Here is a 20,534-nt window from a genome sequence, read left to right as displayed (position 1 = left end):
GCAGTGCTAACCACTGCGCCACTGTGGCGCCCCTAGTTATGAACATTTCAAATACTAATCTGTGATACAGAGATTGAGCAAGGCACTTGTTCTTTACTATGGATTGAAGTATATGCCAGAGATAATCCCATGTCGCTGCTTTTCTTTCCAGGTATCCGGTCGTGGGACACAGACTTGATAGCCTGCAACCTAGATCAAGAACTCAAACTCTTTGTATCACGCCATTCAGCTAGATTTTCAGCAGATGTTAGAGGTAAGGCTTGTTACAAATGCAACCAGAATTATTAGTAGCACATGACTATAAAAATAAAACTGTTTATCTTAGATCGTTTAATATAACCATAAGATGAGACCGATAATCCTTCAAATTTTTCATTAATTCATTTCAAACAGGAGCAAAATCAAAATGAATTTGTTTTTTCAAAAATAATGGAAAACGTTTATTGAATCAATAATATTTCCTTGTTTAAAAATACTAAAATAGATTATTTAGATATTAGACTGCTTGAATTTGCAAGAGACAATAACCAAGCTCGCGAAGGATATGAATCATATGAATCTTATGCAGATCTGTAATGATATTCCGTTTTCACCACTTAATCTAGGTTTAGTTCCATCCATTTAGTAATTTTTCTTTTTGAGCAATGCACAAATTAATAATTTGCAAATTATTGTTTTTAGTCAGTTGGGAGGATCAAGTAGCACAGGATGCAGACTGTTAGCATGTGGGTTCAATTTGATTTTACATAATGTAGTTGAAATTCTGTAGGGTTTCCATTGGTCACACACTGTAATTGTTCAGAAACACCCGTTTCCAGAATTTTCTCTGAAATCTCTGCTGGATTTATGGCAAGAGACCAGTGGAACCTCAACAGAATTTCAATATCACAATGTTTGTAGTCTGGCAATACGAAATAACACTAATTGACTATCATGGTAAGTGGAGCTACTGAGAAATGTTCAGTTCCATTTGTGGTTCGAGCAGATTCTGCTGCAGCCTGTGAAACCAAGTATTATGCAAAATAGCAAACAAATAAAAGTGATTTTTAAAACACTATTAATGGCTTGCAGTATCTGTCTTGTTTAAACAGGATATGCAGTTGAAATGTGACAAAATCAACTCCAAACCTTGCACTTGTATCACATGCAATCCTAGAATATTTTGGTCACCGACATATTGTGTGGCAGTTGTGACATTCAGTAATGTATTTCTGAAAGATGCCTGCAGGAGAAAATAAATTGATACTTTGCAGGTTGATTATATCTCCCACAGGAAATATTTTTGGTTAATGAATTAAAGTACCTAAAATCTTGTATTTGATCTGTATATTATTTATATCAAAGAGGAATGATTGATGTGCCTAAGTCCACTCCTGTTTTTGCTGAAGACATTTCCTATATGTGAATGCTGTAACTAAAGAAACCCCACACAGCAGCTCCCCGAATGACCAATGGGCTGGAGATGCTATTAAGTGGTGCATTTAGCCAAATGGACCAATAAGTTCCAGAATTGCTCGCACCAACCAGGAGGGAGGGAGGAGGGTGTGGGGGGGATGCAATCTGCCAGCATTCACCACTATGACAGCAACCATTTGTATGCATTGGCAGCTTTGAGAGAGAAAGGTACCCCAAATGATAAGGCTTGCATATGGAGAATGGCCAGTAAGCCAGATACCAGAGAATTCTTACTTCCTGTGGAGCAAGGGAGGCGTACAGAAAAAAAAGAAAAGAAAACACAATGATTCAAGAAGAAAACATTCACTGGCTCATAGAGATGCCAGTGTCAGACAAAGGTGAATTGAATTGAAGTTATAAGCAGACCAACATTTGTACAAGACCATTCTTAACCAGACCAATACGGAGAATTCTTTTTTAAAGCACCATTTTTTTTCCTACGTTTGTGAGTGTTTTAAGGAGTATTTTGCTGGAAAGCTGCCACGTATTTTGGATCAAGAATAAAAAAGAGTGTCTACTGGGGCAGCTTACTAGACAGATTACCTCACTGAATAGATTGCAGATCACCAGTATATCAAATAGTTCAGAGAGATTGGCCTTCGAATAGCAGATAAATTAAACCTTGGATGCATGGCTGTCTAGAATACTGAGACATTGGACACGTTTGAAACAAATCAATATCAAACTGCCACATTTTAAAACAAAAAGTAAAGATAATAGAGTTCTTTGTCAGTTGCACTTTTCTACCTTCTGACACAGAAATCATTTCCAGGATGACAGTAAATGATATTACTTTTACAATAGAATGGACAGGATTGTCTTGCCATAGCATGTCACCATTTTCTTCAAGCATTAGGTAAATTTGTCTGTTGGCAAAATTAGTTACTTTCACAGTTAATATGCAATTTGGCGATACTGATTTGAAATTGCATTTCGATCTCAAGCCTAGTTTTTAAAAAAATGAGTTTTAATATTGATCACAGCGAAAAATGTACTTGCAAGTTGTAAGACGTTGCACAAAGAAGGGGCTGGTCTGAGCTATGGACAAACTATAACATAGATAAACATTGAGATTAGATTATGTAACTGCACCTGGTTTTCTTGAGCCACAAAACTCGCATGAGTTTTGGAACGTGTGGCCTCTTCAGCCAACCACTGAAGCATACTTTAATGACCCAATATTGATGCTCTCTTGACTTTTACATTCTACCTGAAAGAGGTGCCTCGTCTTCACTCAGCATCTCTCTGCAGACATTGAGAATGTAGTAACATACAGGGAAACAACACTGCTTGATGATGAAGCTTGTTACTATACCACAATATTACTGAATGGACTCCTTCTGTTCTGTAACCATTTGTACAATTCACCAATTGAAACTTATGTTTATTCAACATATACCCAATATATTGTTCATTATAAATCAATTTATTACTTCAGTTTAAAAAAAAAAATCTTTGGGGATCATTGAAGATCGATTTAACTTAATAGCATCAGATTATGCTAACCAAAAACCCAAATATTACTGTTTCTAACTGAAATGCAATAAAGAGTTTGGCAAGCGCTGTGATCCAGAACATGCTGGCTTGAAATGGCATTTAAATGATGCATTTATAACATTTTGGCGGTGGGGGTTGCTGCAGAGAAACACTTAATGTTGGGTGGGGTTACTGGGTTACAGGGATGGGGTGGAGCTGTGGGCTTAGGTAGGGTGCTCTTTCCAAGGGTTGGTGCAGACTAGATGGGCCGAATGGCCGCCTTCTGTACTGTAAATTCTATGATTCTAATATGGTTCTGGATTTTCATCCTCAATTTGGCTGTTAGGAGTTGGGAAAAAGATGGGCTATTCATTGTGGGTGGGCAGTCAGACTAGCTAAAAACTAACCAGGAAAGAGTTTGGAAGTAGTCGCAGGGGCTGCCCAGTGCAGAGGTGGCTGTTTAATAGGCTCACCTCAGTGCTGTGGGAATTGATCCCATTTATAATGAAAAAGACCATGCCATCTAGCCCGCACATGCAACATACAGCCCATGCTCCACCATGCCACCTCATGCCCACATGCCAAACTTTGGCACTTCCTTGTCCATCACCTCCTAAATACTGTATATAACTGATGAACCCTGATAAGATGTACAAAAAGAAAGTCATTCATTTATAATTTTAATTTCTATCAGAAAAGCCTTTCTTTCTTTGTGCCAATAAAGGTGTTCTTAAACCAGATATTTAAAGTGTCCATAGCACAAACTGCAAGCACTTTATCTTACGGAAATAAACATTTTTCAATTGACAGAATAATAATAACCTTTATTGTCACAAGTACGCTTACCTTAACACTGCAATAAAGTTACTGTGAAAATTCCCTAGTCGCCACATTCCGGTGCCTGTTCGGGTACACAGAGGGAGAATTCAGAATGTCCAGTTCACCTAACAGTACGTCTTTCGGGACTTGTGGGAGGAAACCGGAGCACCCGGAGGAAACCTACGCAGACACAGGAAAAACGTGCAGACTCCACACAGACAGTGACCCAAGGCGGGAATCGAACCTGGGACCCGTGAACTGTGAAGCAACAGTACTAACCACTGTGCTACCGTGCTGCCGAGTAAAGAGATCAGAGAGCCAAAGATGACAATCGTATAATGTTTTCTCTTGGGTAAAGGTGTATCAGTTCTGTAATGGATGTTTGGGCTCTCAAACAATTTCATTATCCCGACAACATGGTGGAATGAGTGGTGGTGGGGGTGGGGGGGGGGGGGGGGGGGGGTGGGGGGGTGGGGGGGCATGCAGGCCCTTAGAACTTGCCTTTCAAAATCTTCCCTCATGTAGAGTGTATGGTTCACAGTGCCTCGGAGATGCAATGAACCAAGGCTCTTTGAAAGTTTTTAAAAAATAAATTTAGAGTACCCAATTCATTTTTTCCAATTAAGGAGCAATTTAGCATGGCCAATCCACCTAGCCTGCACATCTTTGGGTTGTGGGGGCGAAACCCACGCAAACACAGGGATAATGTGCAAACTCCACAAGGACAGTGACCCAGAGCTGGGATCAAACCTGGGACCTCAGTGCCGTGAGGCAGCAATGCTAAACACTGCGCCACCGTGCTGCCCAGCTCTTTGAAAGGTTGACCCAACCCCATGTTCATTGTGGAGAACTAGGACATGTCTATATCTGTGATTAAACCACCAATGTGTTAAATGCATGCTGTGGGCTCATGACCCGAACCAGCCAGCACCCTTAAAGGGCACTTCTGAAAATGGGAATCTCCGAGAATGGGGTCAGATAACTCTAGGAATGGGATTGGGAATTGGGTCCTGGTTGTCATTTTCATCCCTCCAATGAGTCTTGTCATTTCCATGAAATTCCAGCACAGGATGTGAGTTATTTTAGGATAGCATAGCTTTTTCCCCCAAAAAAATATATGTATTCATAAAATTACAATCCTAAGCAGTTCATATTAGACATTTCAAAAAATTCAATACAGTTCTAGGTGTTTCCATACAATACTTGGCACACAGGGGGTGCCTCAATACAACTGCGATTACAAGTGATATTTACAATATCCCCAGAATGGGTACAAAGCCAGCCTGGTAGTGCCACCAGGTGGCATAAAGAGTGCTAGGGTGTCACCCTGCACAGAGGACAACCATCCAGGGGCTTCCGATCCCCTGGGAGACCCCCCCCCCCAGTGCCATTCTACCTGGTCCCAATTTGTCCAAGGCAAAATGGATTAGATCCCAAAGGCCTCAGGTAGATCAGCTGAGCTGCATTTTAGAGTGAGACTAGCTACTCACTCCACTATGCAGATTTGCCAAACACCAAAGCCGCCCAAGGCCTTTTTGTTAATAAATTTAGAGTACCCAATTATTTTTTTCCAATTTAGGATCAATTTAGCATGGCCAATCCACCTACCTTGCACATCTTTGGGTTGTGGGGGTTGAGATCCACGCAGACATGAGGAGAGTGTGTAAACTCCATACGGACAGTGACCCAGGGCCGGGATTGAACCTGGGTCCTTAGCGGCGTGCAAGATCTTTTTTTTCATAAGTATTATAAAAATCTAAATTGAATTTGACTGCGTTAAATTAGTGTTGCTAAATGAGAAAACATTTTCCAAAGCAAGTATCCTATTCTGAATGGACAATAAATGCTTGCATAATTGGCAAGCAGCAGTAAAGCTGAATGTGGCAGGACTATCATATTTAACACTCGTGCCTTTCCACAGGCAGGACTGTGAAAAGCATATTTACCACAGTCCATAATTTAATTCATTTTCAGTAAGAAATATTGAAGAGAAATGATCAGAAGAGGAAATGTATCAGTATTGTGATGTCTGCAAAGAGCATTGAGCCGACACTCATTTCCTGGAGCTGGCCAATTAAAAACGGGCTTGACAAATAAATGAAGGATTGGGAGCATGTAGACTTCATTATGTATTCTTGTCAGATTCCGTCATTCAATTCATCGTCCTTGAGCTTCCATATTGGGCAATTTCATGATGATCCAGACTTCATATTTACATTTTACACAGTTATAAATCTTTAGTCTTCTGGCCGGTTTTATTGGTTTTTCCTGAGCATCTCCAGACACTGTTTACATTACTTTCTTCAGCCCTCTCTCGCCTTGTTATTTATATTATAAATTGACTGGCTGTGCAAAACATTATTTCATGCTGCAGTTTTTTATGTTGGAGCACTCTCTCTGTCTAATTTATAATGTAATAATATATAAAACACACTTTCCAGGAAATAATCTGTATTTCTTCTTTCAATTTTTAGTATAAGTTAGTCGTAATATTGTTATTTACTAATATATTCAGTGGAGTAATTACATTTCTCTTTAGTGTATCTAAAATACACATGGGCCTAAAGATTAACATTGAGAAGTCATGATTTATTTTCGGTATGCTACCTTTTCTTAAAGAATGAGAGGAGTAAAACTCTAAATAGCCTACTCAATTCAACCATCATCAGCAATGATTGGTGTTTTATTGGATGTACAACAAAAGCTCAATTAATAAGCAAGTTTGGGGAACAAGTTATGTTTTCGATGTTCAAAGGCAACTGGAGATTTCTTTACAAGGCTTAAAGACGCAGTCACTCCAAAGTGGTGTCCTCAGGTTTAAGATCGTGCATTAAGCAAGGGCACGTTATCATCTGTACACACATAGCGTTTATGTTGAAAGTGTTGATTTCATGAGAGATGTTTGCTTTAAGCGTATGATTAATACTATTTTGCACTGCAAGGTATGGGATTGTCAACGTTGTGGACATTATGAGATGATTGAAGGGTAATGCCATTTTATCTATTCAACACATTGATGATGTAGCTTTCCTTTTGTGACTTTAGAATCACATGAACTGATGTCTCCTACTTTTGTGCAGATAGTTGTACTTATGAGTTGCACTGGCATTAATGTTGATGTCACTGATTCCCCAAATATTGATGCTGTAATCTTCCTAGCTTGACACAAGAAGAGAAAATCAATGTGGTTATCACCCAGCACAGCTCCTGAACCCTCTTACTCGCTGGTTAAAGAGTACCATGGATGCAGACAGCTCATCTGCCAATTCTGCTGGTCAACAAATGATATGTTGCAAAAGGGAATGTGAAGAAGAAAATGTAAAATGATGTTGCAAAACAAAATATTGTTGGGAGGGAGGGGGGGGTTGGGGTGGAGGGGTAGGCAGTAAATGGTAACAGGGGCTGTTTTAGCACACTGGGCTAAATCGCTGGCTTTGAAAGCAGACCAAGGCAGGCCAGCAGCACGGTTCAATTCCCGTACCAGCCTCCCCGAACAGGTGCCGGAATGTGGCGACTAGGGGCTTTTCACAGTAACTTCATTTGAAGCCTACTTGTGACAATAAGCAATTTTCATTTTTTCATTCAAATGTAGAATCTTAAATTAAAAACAAGAATTGAATTGTGTGGGTGCTGCAGGATAGAATTGTTTTTTAAGCGCATGCAATAATTTTTTCATTTAACTGGTTTATATTTTAGGATTTGTCACTCAAAAGAAAAAAAATATGTCCACAGTGTAAATGAAAAGAAAGTGAGATGAACAGAGTGTGGTGACAGAACACCTCAGTCACTTTAATGTGGGATGTGTTGTCCCAGCTGACAGCAGTGATGAATTATTCTGCTGGAATCCTTTAAAATGTATGCAGCCAGCAGCGCAGTGAGTGGCCCGACAGTCAGACATAGAAGGAGTGGCAAAGGCCTTTAATGAGGTGACATTTACAAGTTTGTTGAGCAGGGCAAATAATATTCTACATTAATAGATGATGTTATATCTGGCTTATTAAAAACTTTTAAAAATATAAATTTAGAGTACCCAATTAATTTTTTCCAATTAAGGGCCAATTTAGCGTGGGGCAAAACCCACGCAACACGGGGAGAATGTGCAAACTCCACACGGACAATGACTCAGAGCTGGGATCAAACCTTGGACCTCGGCGCCGTGAGGCAGCAGTGCTAACTACTGTACCACCATGCTGCTCCGGCTTATTAAAAACTTACAAGGAAAATTGAAATTATTTTCTTTGTGCATATCATTTATGTCATTGTTAATTTAGAGAGTAATAACCCTTATGATTTTTTAAATATCTGTAGCTGTTGAACTTCATTCAACTAATTGCATTCTAATTTTTAAAAGTTTTCCGTTTAACACTACCTTGGCCATTCTCCATGTATGGGTGTCGACAATCTGTGTGACATCTGGTCTGGAGCCCCACATCATTCTGCCCTTTTCTGGGTTTCACCCAGGAAAATTGGAAGGCAAATGGGGAACACCCATGCTTTTGCGTAGTATTTAAATATTCAAATAGGTCATTAAATTGTTTTTTAATCAAAGATTCTGGCTTCAACAGCCTTTTCTCTGAGCTTTAGCAACACACCAGTGTCCCTCAGGTGAGTGCACAATGCGGAATGTTTCTTCAGTGAAATGGCGAAAGCCTTTGTTCAGAGAAACTGACGAGCTCCAGCCATGGCCAGGTGAGAGGCTCCTTCTCAGGGAGCATTTTTACTGCTTGCAGGTGATTTCCAACTTCTTGGAAGTCATTTCACTGACCTTCAACTGCATTTCCCTGCTGCTAGCCTATTAGCAAGTCATGGGGGGCAACTTATTCTGCTCTACCTTGCACCTGTGGAGCACAGGAGCAAAAGCAACATCAGAGCAGTACCTTCTCCTGAATCACATCCCACTCAACAGGGCAGAGGGGATGGATGCAAAGACCAGCTGGAAGGAGGTGAGACTCCCAACACAGGGTGCACAGGTGGAGGAGGATCAACACCTGTGCTTAAATCATCACAAAAGGTTGCTGCTGACACACATAAAAAATAGAAGCAGGAGGAGGCCATTCGGCCCTTCGAGCCTGCTCCGCCATTCTATATGCTCATGGCTGATCATCAAATTCAATACCTGATAGCGCCTTCCCCCATATCCATTGATCCCTTTCACCCCAAGAGCTATATCTAATTCTTTCTTGAAATCACACAAAGTTTTAGCCTCAACTACTTTTTGTGGTTTTGAATTCGACAGATTCACCACTCTCTGGGTGAAGAAATGTCTCCTCACCTCAGTCCTAAAAGGTTTACCCATTATTCTCAAATTATGACCCCTAGTTCTGGACTCTTCCCCACTTCCATCGGGAATATTCCTACTGTATCTAACCCTCTAATCCTGTTAGAATTTTATAAATTTCTGAGTTCTCTCTCACTCTTCTAAACTCTAATGAATATAATCCTAACCGACTTAGTCTCTCCTCATATGGCAGTCTCGCCATTCCAGGAATCAGCCTGGTAAATCTTCGCTGCACTCCCTCCGCAACAAGAACATTCTTCCTCAGATAAGGACACCAAAACTGCACACAATACTCCAGGTGTGGCCTCAACAACACCCTATACAATTGAAGTAAAACATCTCTATTCATATACTCAAATCCTCTCATTATGAAGGTCTGTGCGCATATTTTCAGCGACTGATGCATGAGGACACCAAGGTCTCACTGAGTATCTACCTCTCTCAATTTATACAAATTCAAATAATAATCTGCCTTCCTATTTTTGTGACCAAAGTGGATACTCTGACATTTATCCACATTGTACTGCATCTGCCATGCATATGCCCACTCACTCAGCCAGTCCAAAACACATTGAAGCATCTCTGTATCCTCCTCATAACTCACCATCCCACCCAACTTTGTATCATCTACAAATTTGGAGATAATACATTTCGCTCCCTCGTCCAAATCATTAATACATAATGTGAACAGTTGGGGCCCTACATAGATCTCTGCGGTACCCCACTAGTACTGCCTGCCAATCGGAAAAATATCCATTTATTCCAATTCTTTGCTTTCTGTTTGCTAACCTGCTTTCTCTCCATCTCAAGACACTACCCGCATCCCCATGCGCTTTAATTTTACAAAGTAATCTGCTATGTGCGACCTTGTCGAAAGCTTTCTCAAAGTCTAAATAAGCCACATCTGCAAGGTTCTCCATGGTCAACTCTACTGGTTACAGCTTCAAAGAATTGCTGTAGATTTGTCAAGCATGATTTCCCTTTCATAAACCATGCTGACTATGTCTGATTATACCACTAATTTCCAAATGCTGTGCTATGAAATCCTTAATATTGGCTCTAGCAACTTCCCTATTACCAACATTAGGCTCACTGGTCTATAGTTCCCTCTTTTCTCTCTACCTCACTTTTTGAATAGCGGGTTTACATTAGCGACTCTCCAATCTGTAGGAACCATTCCAGAGTCCAAAGAATTTCACAAAATGACCACCAATGGATCTACTATTTCAATGGCCACTTGCTTGAGTACTCTGGGGTGAAGATTATCAGGCCCTGGAGATTTACCCGCCTTCAATCCCATTAATTTTCCCAAAGCCATTTTTCTAATAATACTGATTTCCTTCAGCTCCTCGCAAAAACTTATGTTTCTCAGAACTTCCAGTACATTATTCTTGTCTTCCTTTGAGAAGACAGAGGCAAAGTACAAATTTAATTGCTCAGCCATTTATTTGTTCCCTGTTATGAATTCCCCCGTTTCTGACTAAACATTCATTTTTGTCAACCTTTTTTTCTTTACATATCTATGGAAACTTTTACAGTTAGTTTTTATGTTCCCGGTAGCTTACTTTCATATTATATTTTCCCCTTCTTAATCAATCCCTTGGTCCACCTTTGCTGAATTTTAAACTGTTCCCAATCTTCAGGTCTATCGCTTTTTATTGCTAATTTGTATGCACCTTCTTTGAATCTAATTATATCTCTAATTTCCCTTGTAGGCCATGGTTTGGCCACAGTTCCCTTTCTACTCTTGTGCCAAATAGGAATAAACAACTTTTGAAGTTCATCTATTTGTTCCTTGAATGCCTGCCATTGCCTGTCCACTGTCCTTCCTTTCAGTAAAGTTTCCCAGTACATCATAGCCAACTCGTGCCTCATATCATCATAGTTATCTTTATTGAGATTCAGGACCATGCTGTCAGAATCAACTACCTCACTATCAACCTTGATAAAGAATTCTATCATATTGTGGTCACTGATCCCCAAGGGTTCTCTCACAACTAGATTGCCAACTGATCCTTTCTCATTGCACAATGCCTAGCTCAAGATGGCCTGTTCCCTTGTTGGTTCCTCAACAGGTGCCGTAGTGTGGCGACTCGGGGGTTTTCACAGTAACTTCATTGCATTGTTAATGTAAGCCTACTTGCGACACTAATAAAGATTATTATTATTGGCCGACAAAACCATCCCATATACACTCCAGAAATTTCTCTTCCATTGTACTGTGGCTAATTTGACTCACCCAATCTGTATGCAGATTAAAGTCACCAATAATCATTGATGTTCCTTTATCACATGCATCTCTGATTTCCTGTCTAATGCCATTCCCAACATTACCACGAACGTTTGGTGGTCCGTATACCACCCTTACGAATGTTTTTTGCCCCGTGGTGTTTCTCAACTTTACCCATACAGATTCCACATCATCTGTGTTAATATCTTTTCTCAATATTGTATCAATATCTTCTTTAATAAACAATGCAACTTCACAACCTTTTCCTTTCTGTCTGTCCTTCCTAAAAACTGAATAGCCCTCAATGTTTAGTTCCCATCCTTGGTCACCTTGGAGCCATATCTCTGAAATCCAAACTATATCATACCCCTTTACATTTATCTGCGCAAATGATTAATCAGCAGTCCTCTGGAACAGGGCTTCTTTTCAAGTGGGCCAATGAGCACACATTGTCAAGGTGTCTGTCAATTGAGGGCCACCCAATGAACCTCTGCCTCTCCCCAATGTTTTGTTCTCTCTTCTCATACAGAGCACGAAAACAGAGTTAAGAGTGTTAGTAATGTCTTGTGCGGATAGCAGGAGAGGGGGCGTGGTTCCTGGAGAGAAATGAATGAGTGGAGCTGTACAGTGTGTGTTCTGAGGAGTGTTGTGCAAAAGAGTGCTGAAAAAGTCAGTGCGTGGAGTTTAGCACCTGAATGTTTAGCCAATTACGTTTCCCACTGGGGTCTTGGATTTTCTGTGCAATTCTACTCAGTTGGAGGGAACACACTACTATTGCCGCCTTCCTCAGCTAACTACATCTACGCCTGCTTGTTTGGAGATGTTGGCCTCACCTTTGGGGAAAATCACACTAGCCTCTCGCATCCTGAAGTAGGACCTTTAGGCAAGACTGAGAGAACCATGGAGCAACCTTCCCAGGTCTCGTTTAGTCACCAAGGGTTCCCTGCCTGTAAACCAAACTGATCGACAGGCCTGGCGTCCATTTGGGTCTGGAGCTATGCAGAGAGGGCCACAGAACCAGGTAGGTCCACGCGTAGGAGGATGCGAGTTAAGTTGGGGAAAGCCAGAAGCTTTACGGAGAAATTGGAGGTGTGGGGTAGGGGTGGGGGAAGTGAAACATGAGTGTACTTATTGGAGTAGCTGGGGAGAGAAGTTGGAAGCCTGGGGGTGGAGGGTGCTTCAGAGGCTTCTGGGGGAGGGGGTGCGAGGAGTGGGAGCAACAAGGTCAGAGGGGGATTTTGGGGAGAGGGTGGGAGGTGGGGTGTATTTGATCACAGGCAGGCACACTGGACTCAGCAAGGCACTGAAAAGGTTCTTGCCCCCTGATCCAACAGTCCCTGCGTCAAATGGTGAATAAAAATGAGGCATTCAGCCTCACTATAATTAGTGAGCCACCTGAAAGTGATTAGTTGATAAAAGTCCCATTGCTGTTAAAACCAGAAGTGGGCGTGTTGGAGGTTCTCCCCATGAGCAGGGATTCTGGATGACTACTCTTTCTCTGCACTAACTTCCCCAATCATGTGTACTAAGAGGACCTCTCTGGTCCTCTCTGACTGAGAGGACCAATTCGATTTGTTATTTGTTTCACAATTCCATCACCATAATTTTATTTTTTATTCAAGAACAAAGAAAATTACAGCACAGGAACAGGCCCTTCAGCCCTCCCAGCCTGCGCCGATCCAGATCCTTTATCTAAACCTGTCACCTATTTTCCAAGGATCTACTTCCCTCTGTTCCCCGCCCGTTCATATATCTGTCGAGATGCATCTTAAAAGATGCTAACGTGCCGCCTCTACCACCTCCACTGGCAAGGCGTTCCAGGCACCCACCACCCTCTGCGTAAAAATCTTTCCACGCACATCTCCCTTAAACTTTCCCCCTCTCACCTTGAAATCGTGACCCCTTGTAATTGACACCCCCACTCTTGGAAAAAGCTTGTTGCTATCCACCCTGTCCATACCTCTCATAATTTTGTAGACCTCAATCAGGTCCCCCCTCAACCTCCGTCTTTCCAACAAAAACAATCCTAGTCTACTCAACCTTTCTTCATAGCTAGCACCCTCCATACCAGGCAACATCCTGGTGAACTTCCTCTGCACCCTCTCTAAAGCATCCACATCCTTCTGGTAATGTGGCGACCAGAACTGCATGCAGTATTCCAAATGTGGCCTAACCAAAGTCCTACACAATTGTAACATGACCTGCCGACTCTTGTACTCAATACCCCGTCCGATGAAGGCAAGCATTCTGTATGCCTTCTTGACCACTCTATCGACCTGCGTTGCCACCTTCAGGGTACAATGGACCTGAACTCCCAGATCGCTCTGTACATCAATTTTCTCCAGGACTCTTCCATTGACCGTATACTCCGCTCTTGAATTAGATCTTCCAAAATGCATCACCTCTCATTTGCCCGGATTGAACTCCATCTGCCATTTCTCTGCCCAACTCTCCAATCTATCTATATTTTGCTGTATTCTCTGACAGTCCTCCTCGCTATCTGCAACTCCACCAATCTTAGTATCATCTGCAAACTTGCTAATCAGACCACCTATACCTTCATCCAGATCATTTATCCATATCACAAATAACTGGTCCGAGTACAGATCCCTGTGGAACACCACTAGTCACCTTTCTCCATTTTGAGACACTCCCTTCCACCACTACTCTCTGTCTCTTGTTGCCTAGCCAGTTCTTTATCCATCTAGCTAGTACACCCTGAACCCCATACAACTTCACTTTTTCCATCAACCTGCCATGGGAAACTTCATTAAACGCCTTACTGAAGTCCATGTATATGACATCTACAGCCCTTCCCTCATCAACTAACTTTGTCACTTCCTCAAAGAATTCTATTATCATAGATTATCATAGAATTTACAGTGCAGAAGGAGGCCATTCGGCCCGTCGAGTCTGCACCGGCTGTTGGAAAGAGCACCCTACCCAAGGTCAACACATCCACCCTATCCCCATAACCCAGCAACCCCACCCAACAGTAAGGGCAATTTTGGACACTAAGGGCAATTTATCATGGCCAATCCACCTAACCTGCACATCTTTGGACTGTGGGAGGAAACCGGAGCACCCGGAGGAAACCCACGCACACATGGGGAGGATGTGCAGACTCCGCACAGACAGTGACCCAAGCCGGAATCGAACCTGGGACCCTGGAGCTGTGAAGCAATTGTGCTATCCACAATGCTACCGTGTAGGTTTGTAAGACATGACCTTCCCTGCACAAAACCATGCTGCCTATCACTGATAAGTCTATTTTCTTCCAAATATGAATAGATCATATCCCTCAATATCTTCTCCAACAGTTTGCCTACCACTGAAGTCAAGCTCACAGGTCTATAATTCCCTGGATTATCCCTGCTACCCTTCTTAAACAAAGGGACAACATTAGCAATTCTCTAGTCCTCCGGGACCTCACATGTGCTCAAGGGCGCTGCAAAGATATCTGTTAAGGCCCCAGCTATTTCGTCCCTCGCTTCCCTCAGTAACCTGGGATAGATCCCATCCGGACCTGGGGACTTGGCCACCTCAATGCCTTTTAGAATACCTAAAACTTCCCCCTTCCTTATGCCTACTTGACCTAGCATATTTAAACATCCACCCCTAGCCTCAACATCCGTCATGTCCCTCTCCTTGGTGAACACCGATGCAAAGTACTCATTAAGAATCTCACCCATTTCGTCTGACTCCACGCATAAATTCCCTCTTTTGTCTTTGAGTGGGCCAATCCTTTCTCTAGTTACCCTCTTGCTCCTTATATACGAATAAAAGGCTTTGGGATTTTCCTTAACCCTGTTAGCCAAAGATATTTCATGACCCCTTTTAGCCCTCTTTATTGTGCGTTTGAGATTTGTCCTACTTTCCCGATATTCCTCCAAAGTCGCCTAGATCTTATGTATGCTTCCTTTTTCATCTTAGCTAGTCTCAATTCCACCCGTCATCCATGGTTCCCTAATCTTGCCATTTCTATCCCTCATTTTCACAGGGACATGTCTGTCCTGCACTCTAATCAACCTTTTCCTCCTATTGGGCTTTCCTACTCTTTCACAAACAGTTGCTCCTATTCTCTGGTGATAGTGTTGCTCTTCCTCTCATTAGGAAATATACAAGAGAGGCTGCCAGGTTTTACCACAAACTTCTCGAGAGGAAACTCCCTGCCTTTGCTTGTCACCATCCTCAGCTTTGCATGGTTGAGTGAATCATGGGTGTGTACCTTCAGCCATTCCACAGTATGGCCCATTAGTTGCATTAACATTGTGTGCTCCCATGCTGCCTTAAAGAGGTATTTTTGCTCTTGAAAGGTTATCTGCAGGGATTTCGTCCATTTTTTCTAAATGTTGCTCTGGCATGATTTGCATTGTGATTTCATTGACTGTGATTCATTCATCTGACTTCTGTACTCCCGAAATGTGATGAAACTTCTTTTAATAGTAATCTTTCTTTAAAGGCACTGTTAATTCGAACACAGCAGGGGAAAGGGATGCGATCTTTCGGCTAGAAAATCACAACTTTGAGTCCTGACATTGTGTCCCTCAATCAAATCTGTTTCATTAGATTGCGAGTTTCTCACCATATAATGCAAGATATTCCACCCCAATAAGGGAAACAGCCGGCTATACCAAGCTCAGCCTCCAAAACTGCAGGCGTGAAATTGTTCTTCGGTGGGAGTACAAGCTTTTGGGGGGGCTGGGGGGGGGGGGGGGGGCTGGCAGTGCAACAGTGATTCAACAATGTCAATGGAAGAGAAAATCAGACAGTGCGTGAAAAGGGACCATCGATTTCATTACTGCCTGCTTTACCATATCACCAAGGACCAATTTCACCACCTGCATCTCCTGTGGGTGGATTATGGATTGTTTCTGACGAGTGTGGCAGGTACGGTGTCATGAAATTGCCTCACGTGCATAATATTCACCTGGCTTAAAATAGAAATAGTGCACCACATTGCTTTGCCTTGATGGGCAATGAATTGTCTACTGGAAGAAAAGCTGGGCAGAAATGCAACATTTAAAAAAAGGTATCATTAATAACTGTGTTCAGTTTCAGATGGGAAAAATGATCCCAATGTTGCAATTAAATCAACTGGTTATCTATATGCAATTATGCAGTATACATTAATGGGTCCCCTTACCTGTGTAAGGGGAAGGGGGTAATTGCACTAGGCTCCAACCTGCAACTCATCATAAGATGCCTTTCGGAAACCTTTAAAAGTAGAATTAATGAGACATGTTGCAGAGAGGATATTATTTCTGTTAATATTGGAGTGTATTGATTATGACATTACAATAGGCTGATAGCAAGCAGCATAATATATTAAGGAAAGTTAGGAATTCATTTAATAATGCTTTTGTGTGCAGGATTAATCATATACAATGATGTATCTGTGACATGATTTGTATTATTTTACATTTGGTTTCCCATGAAGTCTTTATGGATAGCTAAGCCTCCCAAATGTTCACATTCTAACACACAAAGTATTATTGTACACAAAGAATGTGAGGGGAATTCAGAAGCATGAATATTGTTATTTTGTGGATGCAAGGGCCCAGTTGCTGACAGTAAATGCATTGCATTTGTTTGTTTGCACTTTTATTTGTCTAAATTCTTTGCTTTGAATTGACCTTATTCCAATTTCATACCAATGGGTTATCTTATCTCACATTTTTCAGTGTTTCCTTTCTCTATGAGAAAATTATAATCACTCTTTAACCATATAACAAAATAGCAGCTTTTTCTTTTGTTTCGGTGGTGTAGCAGTTCCACCAATCAATAGACACAGGGAACCCCAGAGAACACACCATTTCTACTGCAGAATCTTTAAAGTGTCTGTACGCTGTACCTACAATTTGCCGTGCCTTTGCAATCAAAATTTTGCATTAGCTGCAGAAACGGATTAGTTAAGTTCTCATAGTAATCTGTTAAAATGTTTGCTTTTTAGCTGGAATAAGGGACTGTCTGCTCCATCAAATGGCCCTTGAGGTTTCTGGTTGATATTTCTTTGTCCTTGGAGCTTCCCTAGTGAGAGCATTTGTTGTGTAGCTTATGAAAAATTTGAGCCCTGCAATTATAATCTGAGCCACTATTTCTGCACCGCTTGGACAGACTAATGTTTGGGAAAGACCAGCAGAAATCAACACATACCGGAAAGTCAGTGAGGCTCTTTGGTTTTAATGGAAGTGGAATAATAGATTGATAATTTTAGAATATGTATTCCTTTGTAAGGAAATACGGTATATTTACCAACCATTACTGTAGAGCAAACAGACATATGTTTGCAATTTAAATGATTTCATTTTCCATTTTGCCCCTTATTTTCAAAAAGATTATAATTTTGTCACTAAGTTAATAATAATAATACTCTTTATTGTCACAAGTTGGCTTACATTAACACTGCAATGAAGTTACTGTGAAAAGCCCCTAGTCGCCATTTTCTGGCGCCTGTTTGGGTACACAGAGGGAGAATTCAGAATGTCCAATTCACCTAACCTGCACGTCTTTCAGGACTTGTGGGAGGAAAACGGAGCAGAAGGAGGAAACTCACACAGACACGGGGAGAACATGCAGACTTTGCACAGACAGTGACCCAGGCCAGGAATCAAACCTGGGACCCTGGCGCTGTGAAGCTACAGCGCCAACCACTGTGCTACCATGCTGTTGTTATGTGCATTTTGCTTAATTATAGAGTTTTGAAGATACACAAGATCACAAAATATGTCAATCCTGCGCGGTAAAGGTTCTCTCAGATAAAATGTAGAAACACAACAAGCCTTTTTATCAATGTACTGTCTTGTTCCTTCAGTGGATGTGTGAAATATTCCTTCAGATGATAGGTATCACATGGCACTGTGTTGAAAGGGGTGTAATGACAGACCTGTAGTTGGTAAGTTACCATATATTTAACAACTCCAGATGCATTGTTTTATCCACAAAAGAGTAAATGGAGCTTTTCAGGGCTTGACAGAGTGGATAGAAACTGAGGGGTTGTTTTCCCTCCCCGGGGGATCTGGTACACGATTCTGAAGATAGGAGGTCAATTATTTAGGACTGCGATGAGGATAATTTTTTACATTCAGATGATTTGAATCTTTGAAATTCTGTATCCCAGAGGATTGTGGATGCTCCATCATTGAAGATATTTAAGGCTGAAGTCGACATATTTTTGGTCTAACGGGGGATCAGGAGGGTCTGTGGCGCATTGGTAGCATCCAGGTTTGAGTCCAACGCCAGGACTCGTTGGCCATGGAAGGAGCATTCAACACAGTTCAACGGACTGATAATCAGCTCGGGAATTCTTCCACCATTCCCTCCGTTATTCTCCAAAGGGTAAAAAAAACCGTGTGGCTAAAAAAAAAGGAATCAAGAGATATGGGAGCTGGTAGGGAACTGGAGGAGTTGCCCAAGATCAGCCATGATAGCACTGAATGGTGGAGTGGACTCGACGGGCTGTATGGTCAATGGGTCTGTGTGGTTGATGAACCTGTATGGTATCTCACCACTTGTGTTTTTGTGCATGTTATGTACAAACCCTGCACAGCACTCCAGGATTGGCCTCGGGGCTTCAGGAATTGAAGATCAGTCTCCAGGACACTGCTGTGTGCAATTCTGGATAAAATTCATTACATTGATAAAGAGGACATTAAAAACATTTATTTTTGTAATTTTCTTTAAAGGTATGTGCGGGCTAGATGGATTGATGTGCAGGCTGGGTGGATTGGCCATGCTAAAATTGCCCCTTAATTGAAAAAAAGAATTCGTTACTCTAAATTTTTGTTTTTTAAAAATTCCTTAGAGGTTTTTCTGGACCAGGTATAAAAACATTGAACATGGGAAATAAACGCTGTTTGATGGTCAAACATCATCCAATTGGATAATGAATCTTTTTGCTTTCTGGTTGGTGTAGGAAGACAGTGTGTCGCAAGGATGGATAAGTTGGCCAACTAATGGCTTGAGTGTGGGTGCAAGTCATGTGATGAAAACTCCAGGAAACATTTAAACACAGTTGGCAATACTGCAGAGTTGAGATGCAAACAATGGTTCTGAACAGTCTAAAGAGGCTAATTGGCCTTTTCCTGATCCCATCTTCCTGCCTGCTTGGAGATGACCAGGAGGAAAATTACAGAGGGATGGTCAGGGGTGGGGTAGTGGTGGGGGCTGCCAATCACAATTTGGGACAGAGTGGAAGGGAGTAGTGTGGCATCTGTGGAAGAATAGCAGATGGCCTCAAGTTGTAACCAAAGGCTCACAAACGTCTTGCACTTGGTGTTAGAAGTGACTGGGGAAGATGAACAGGCAACAAATTTGGAGGTGACAATTTGTTCCAGAAAAAAATGAGTTGTGATTTGACCCTTATTCTTCAGAATGATTCTGGAGTAATCAGGAGCTTGGGATGTGGAAAAGCAGTTGGGCACGGTGCGACACAACAGATCAATATTTACCAATCACATGATTCATTAATGAGTGACCATCAGACTTTAAGATATAGAGGTGGTAGTTCTACAAAGAGAATGGATGTGGATGAAAGAGACAATGAATGGAATGAAATGAGTGCAGTGAGACTTAGAACGGAGCTGGCAATAAAAGCATAACACTTTCAATGTCCAGGTAATGTGGTGAAAAGAGCTAGAATTTATACTCAAATTCACAGGCAAAATAATTAGAGGAGGTGTACTGAAGCTTTACACTGCACAAATCAAACCAATAAGGAACTGACAAAGCAAATTAGGATCATTTGGTATTCCTGATGCATCTGAATAAGGTGGTTATAGGTCCAAGTCCCCCAGCAGAATTTGACCTGTAATCTGGACTGAGAGTGCATTTTGGATTTGGAGCTTCCGTCTGTTAGATATTTAGATAGATCATAAATTCCACAATGCAACATGAAGGAGGGAAAGAAGCTTTCCTCTATCCTGGCCAGTGGACTTTCTCCAATGAATGTCACCAAAAGAAAACTGGTCATTCATGTCATTGCTGATGTAGGATCTTGCTATGCACAATTTACTTGCATATCAACAGTGACTACACTTCAAAAACTATGGCCAGGATTTTTCAGAAGGCAGCATTTCCCTACCCGCTGATACGGCCTGGCCTGCAACCATTTAACGCTCCAACAAGCATTAATTAGCTTCAAGCGGGTCTTCCACTTCTCAGTCAGGAAGATGTCCTATCTCAGAGAGCTATTATCCAATCTGATAGGCCACCAGTTTTTTAGGCCCTGCAGTGCCAGAAGCTGCAGTGGACATGGCTGGGACTGCGAGCAGACGC

General features: G+C 41.7%; 1 protein-coding gene across 1 annotated transcript in view; it reads left to right on the top strand.

Annotated features, from left to right (window-relative positions):
- map1b (microtubule-associated protein 1B) overlaps positions 1-20,534 on the top strand; it is a 171,115-nt gene that overhangs the window by 7,636 nt on the left and 142,945 nt on the right. Inside the window, exon 2 of the mRNA XM_072516146.1 lies at positions 152-253. Within this exon, the coding sequence (XP_072372247.1) occupies positions 152-253 (102 nt within the window). The remainder of the gene's footprint in view (positions 1-151; positions 254-20,534) is intronic.

The sequence above is a fragment of the Scyliorhinus torazame genome, chromosome 9 (genome assembly GCF_047496885.1).
Source record: "Scyliorhinus torazame isolate Kashiwa2021f chromosome 9, sScyTor2.1, whole genome shotgun sequence".
In the NCBI taxonomy this organism is placed as follows: Eukaryota; Metazoa; Chordata; class Chondrichthyes; order Carcharhiniformes; family Scyliorhinidae; genus Scyliorhinus; species Scyliorhinus torazame.
The sequence above is the reverse complement of the archived record's forward strand: the minus strand, read 5'-3'. Positions and strand labels throughout refer to the sequence as shown.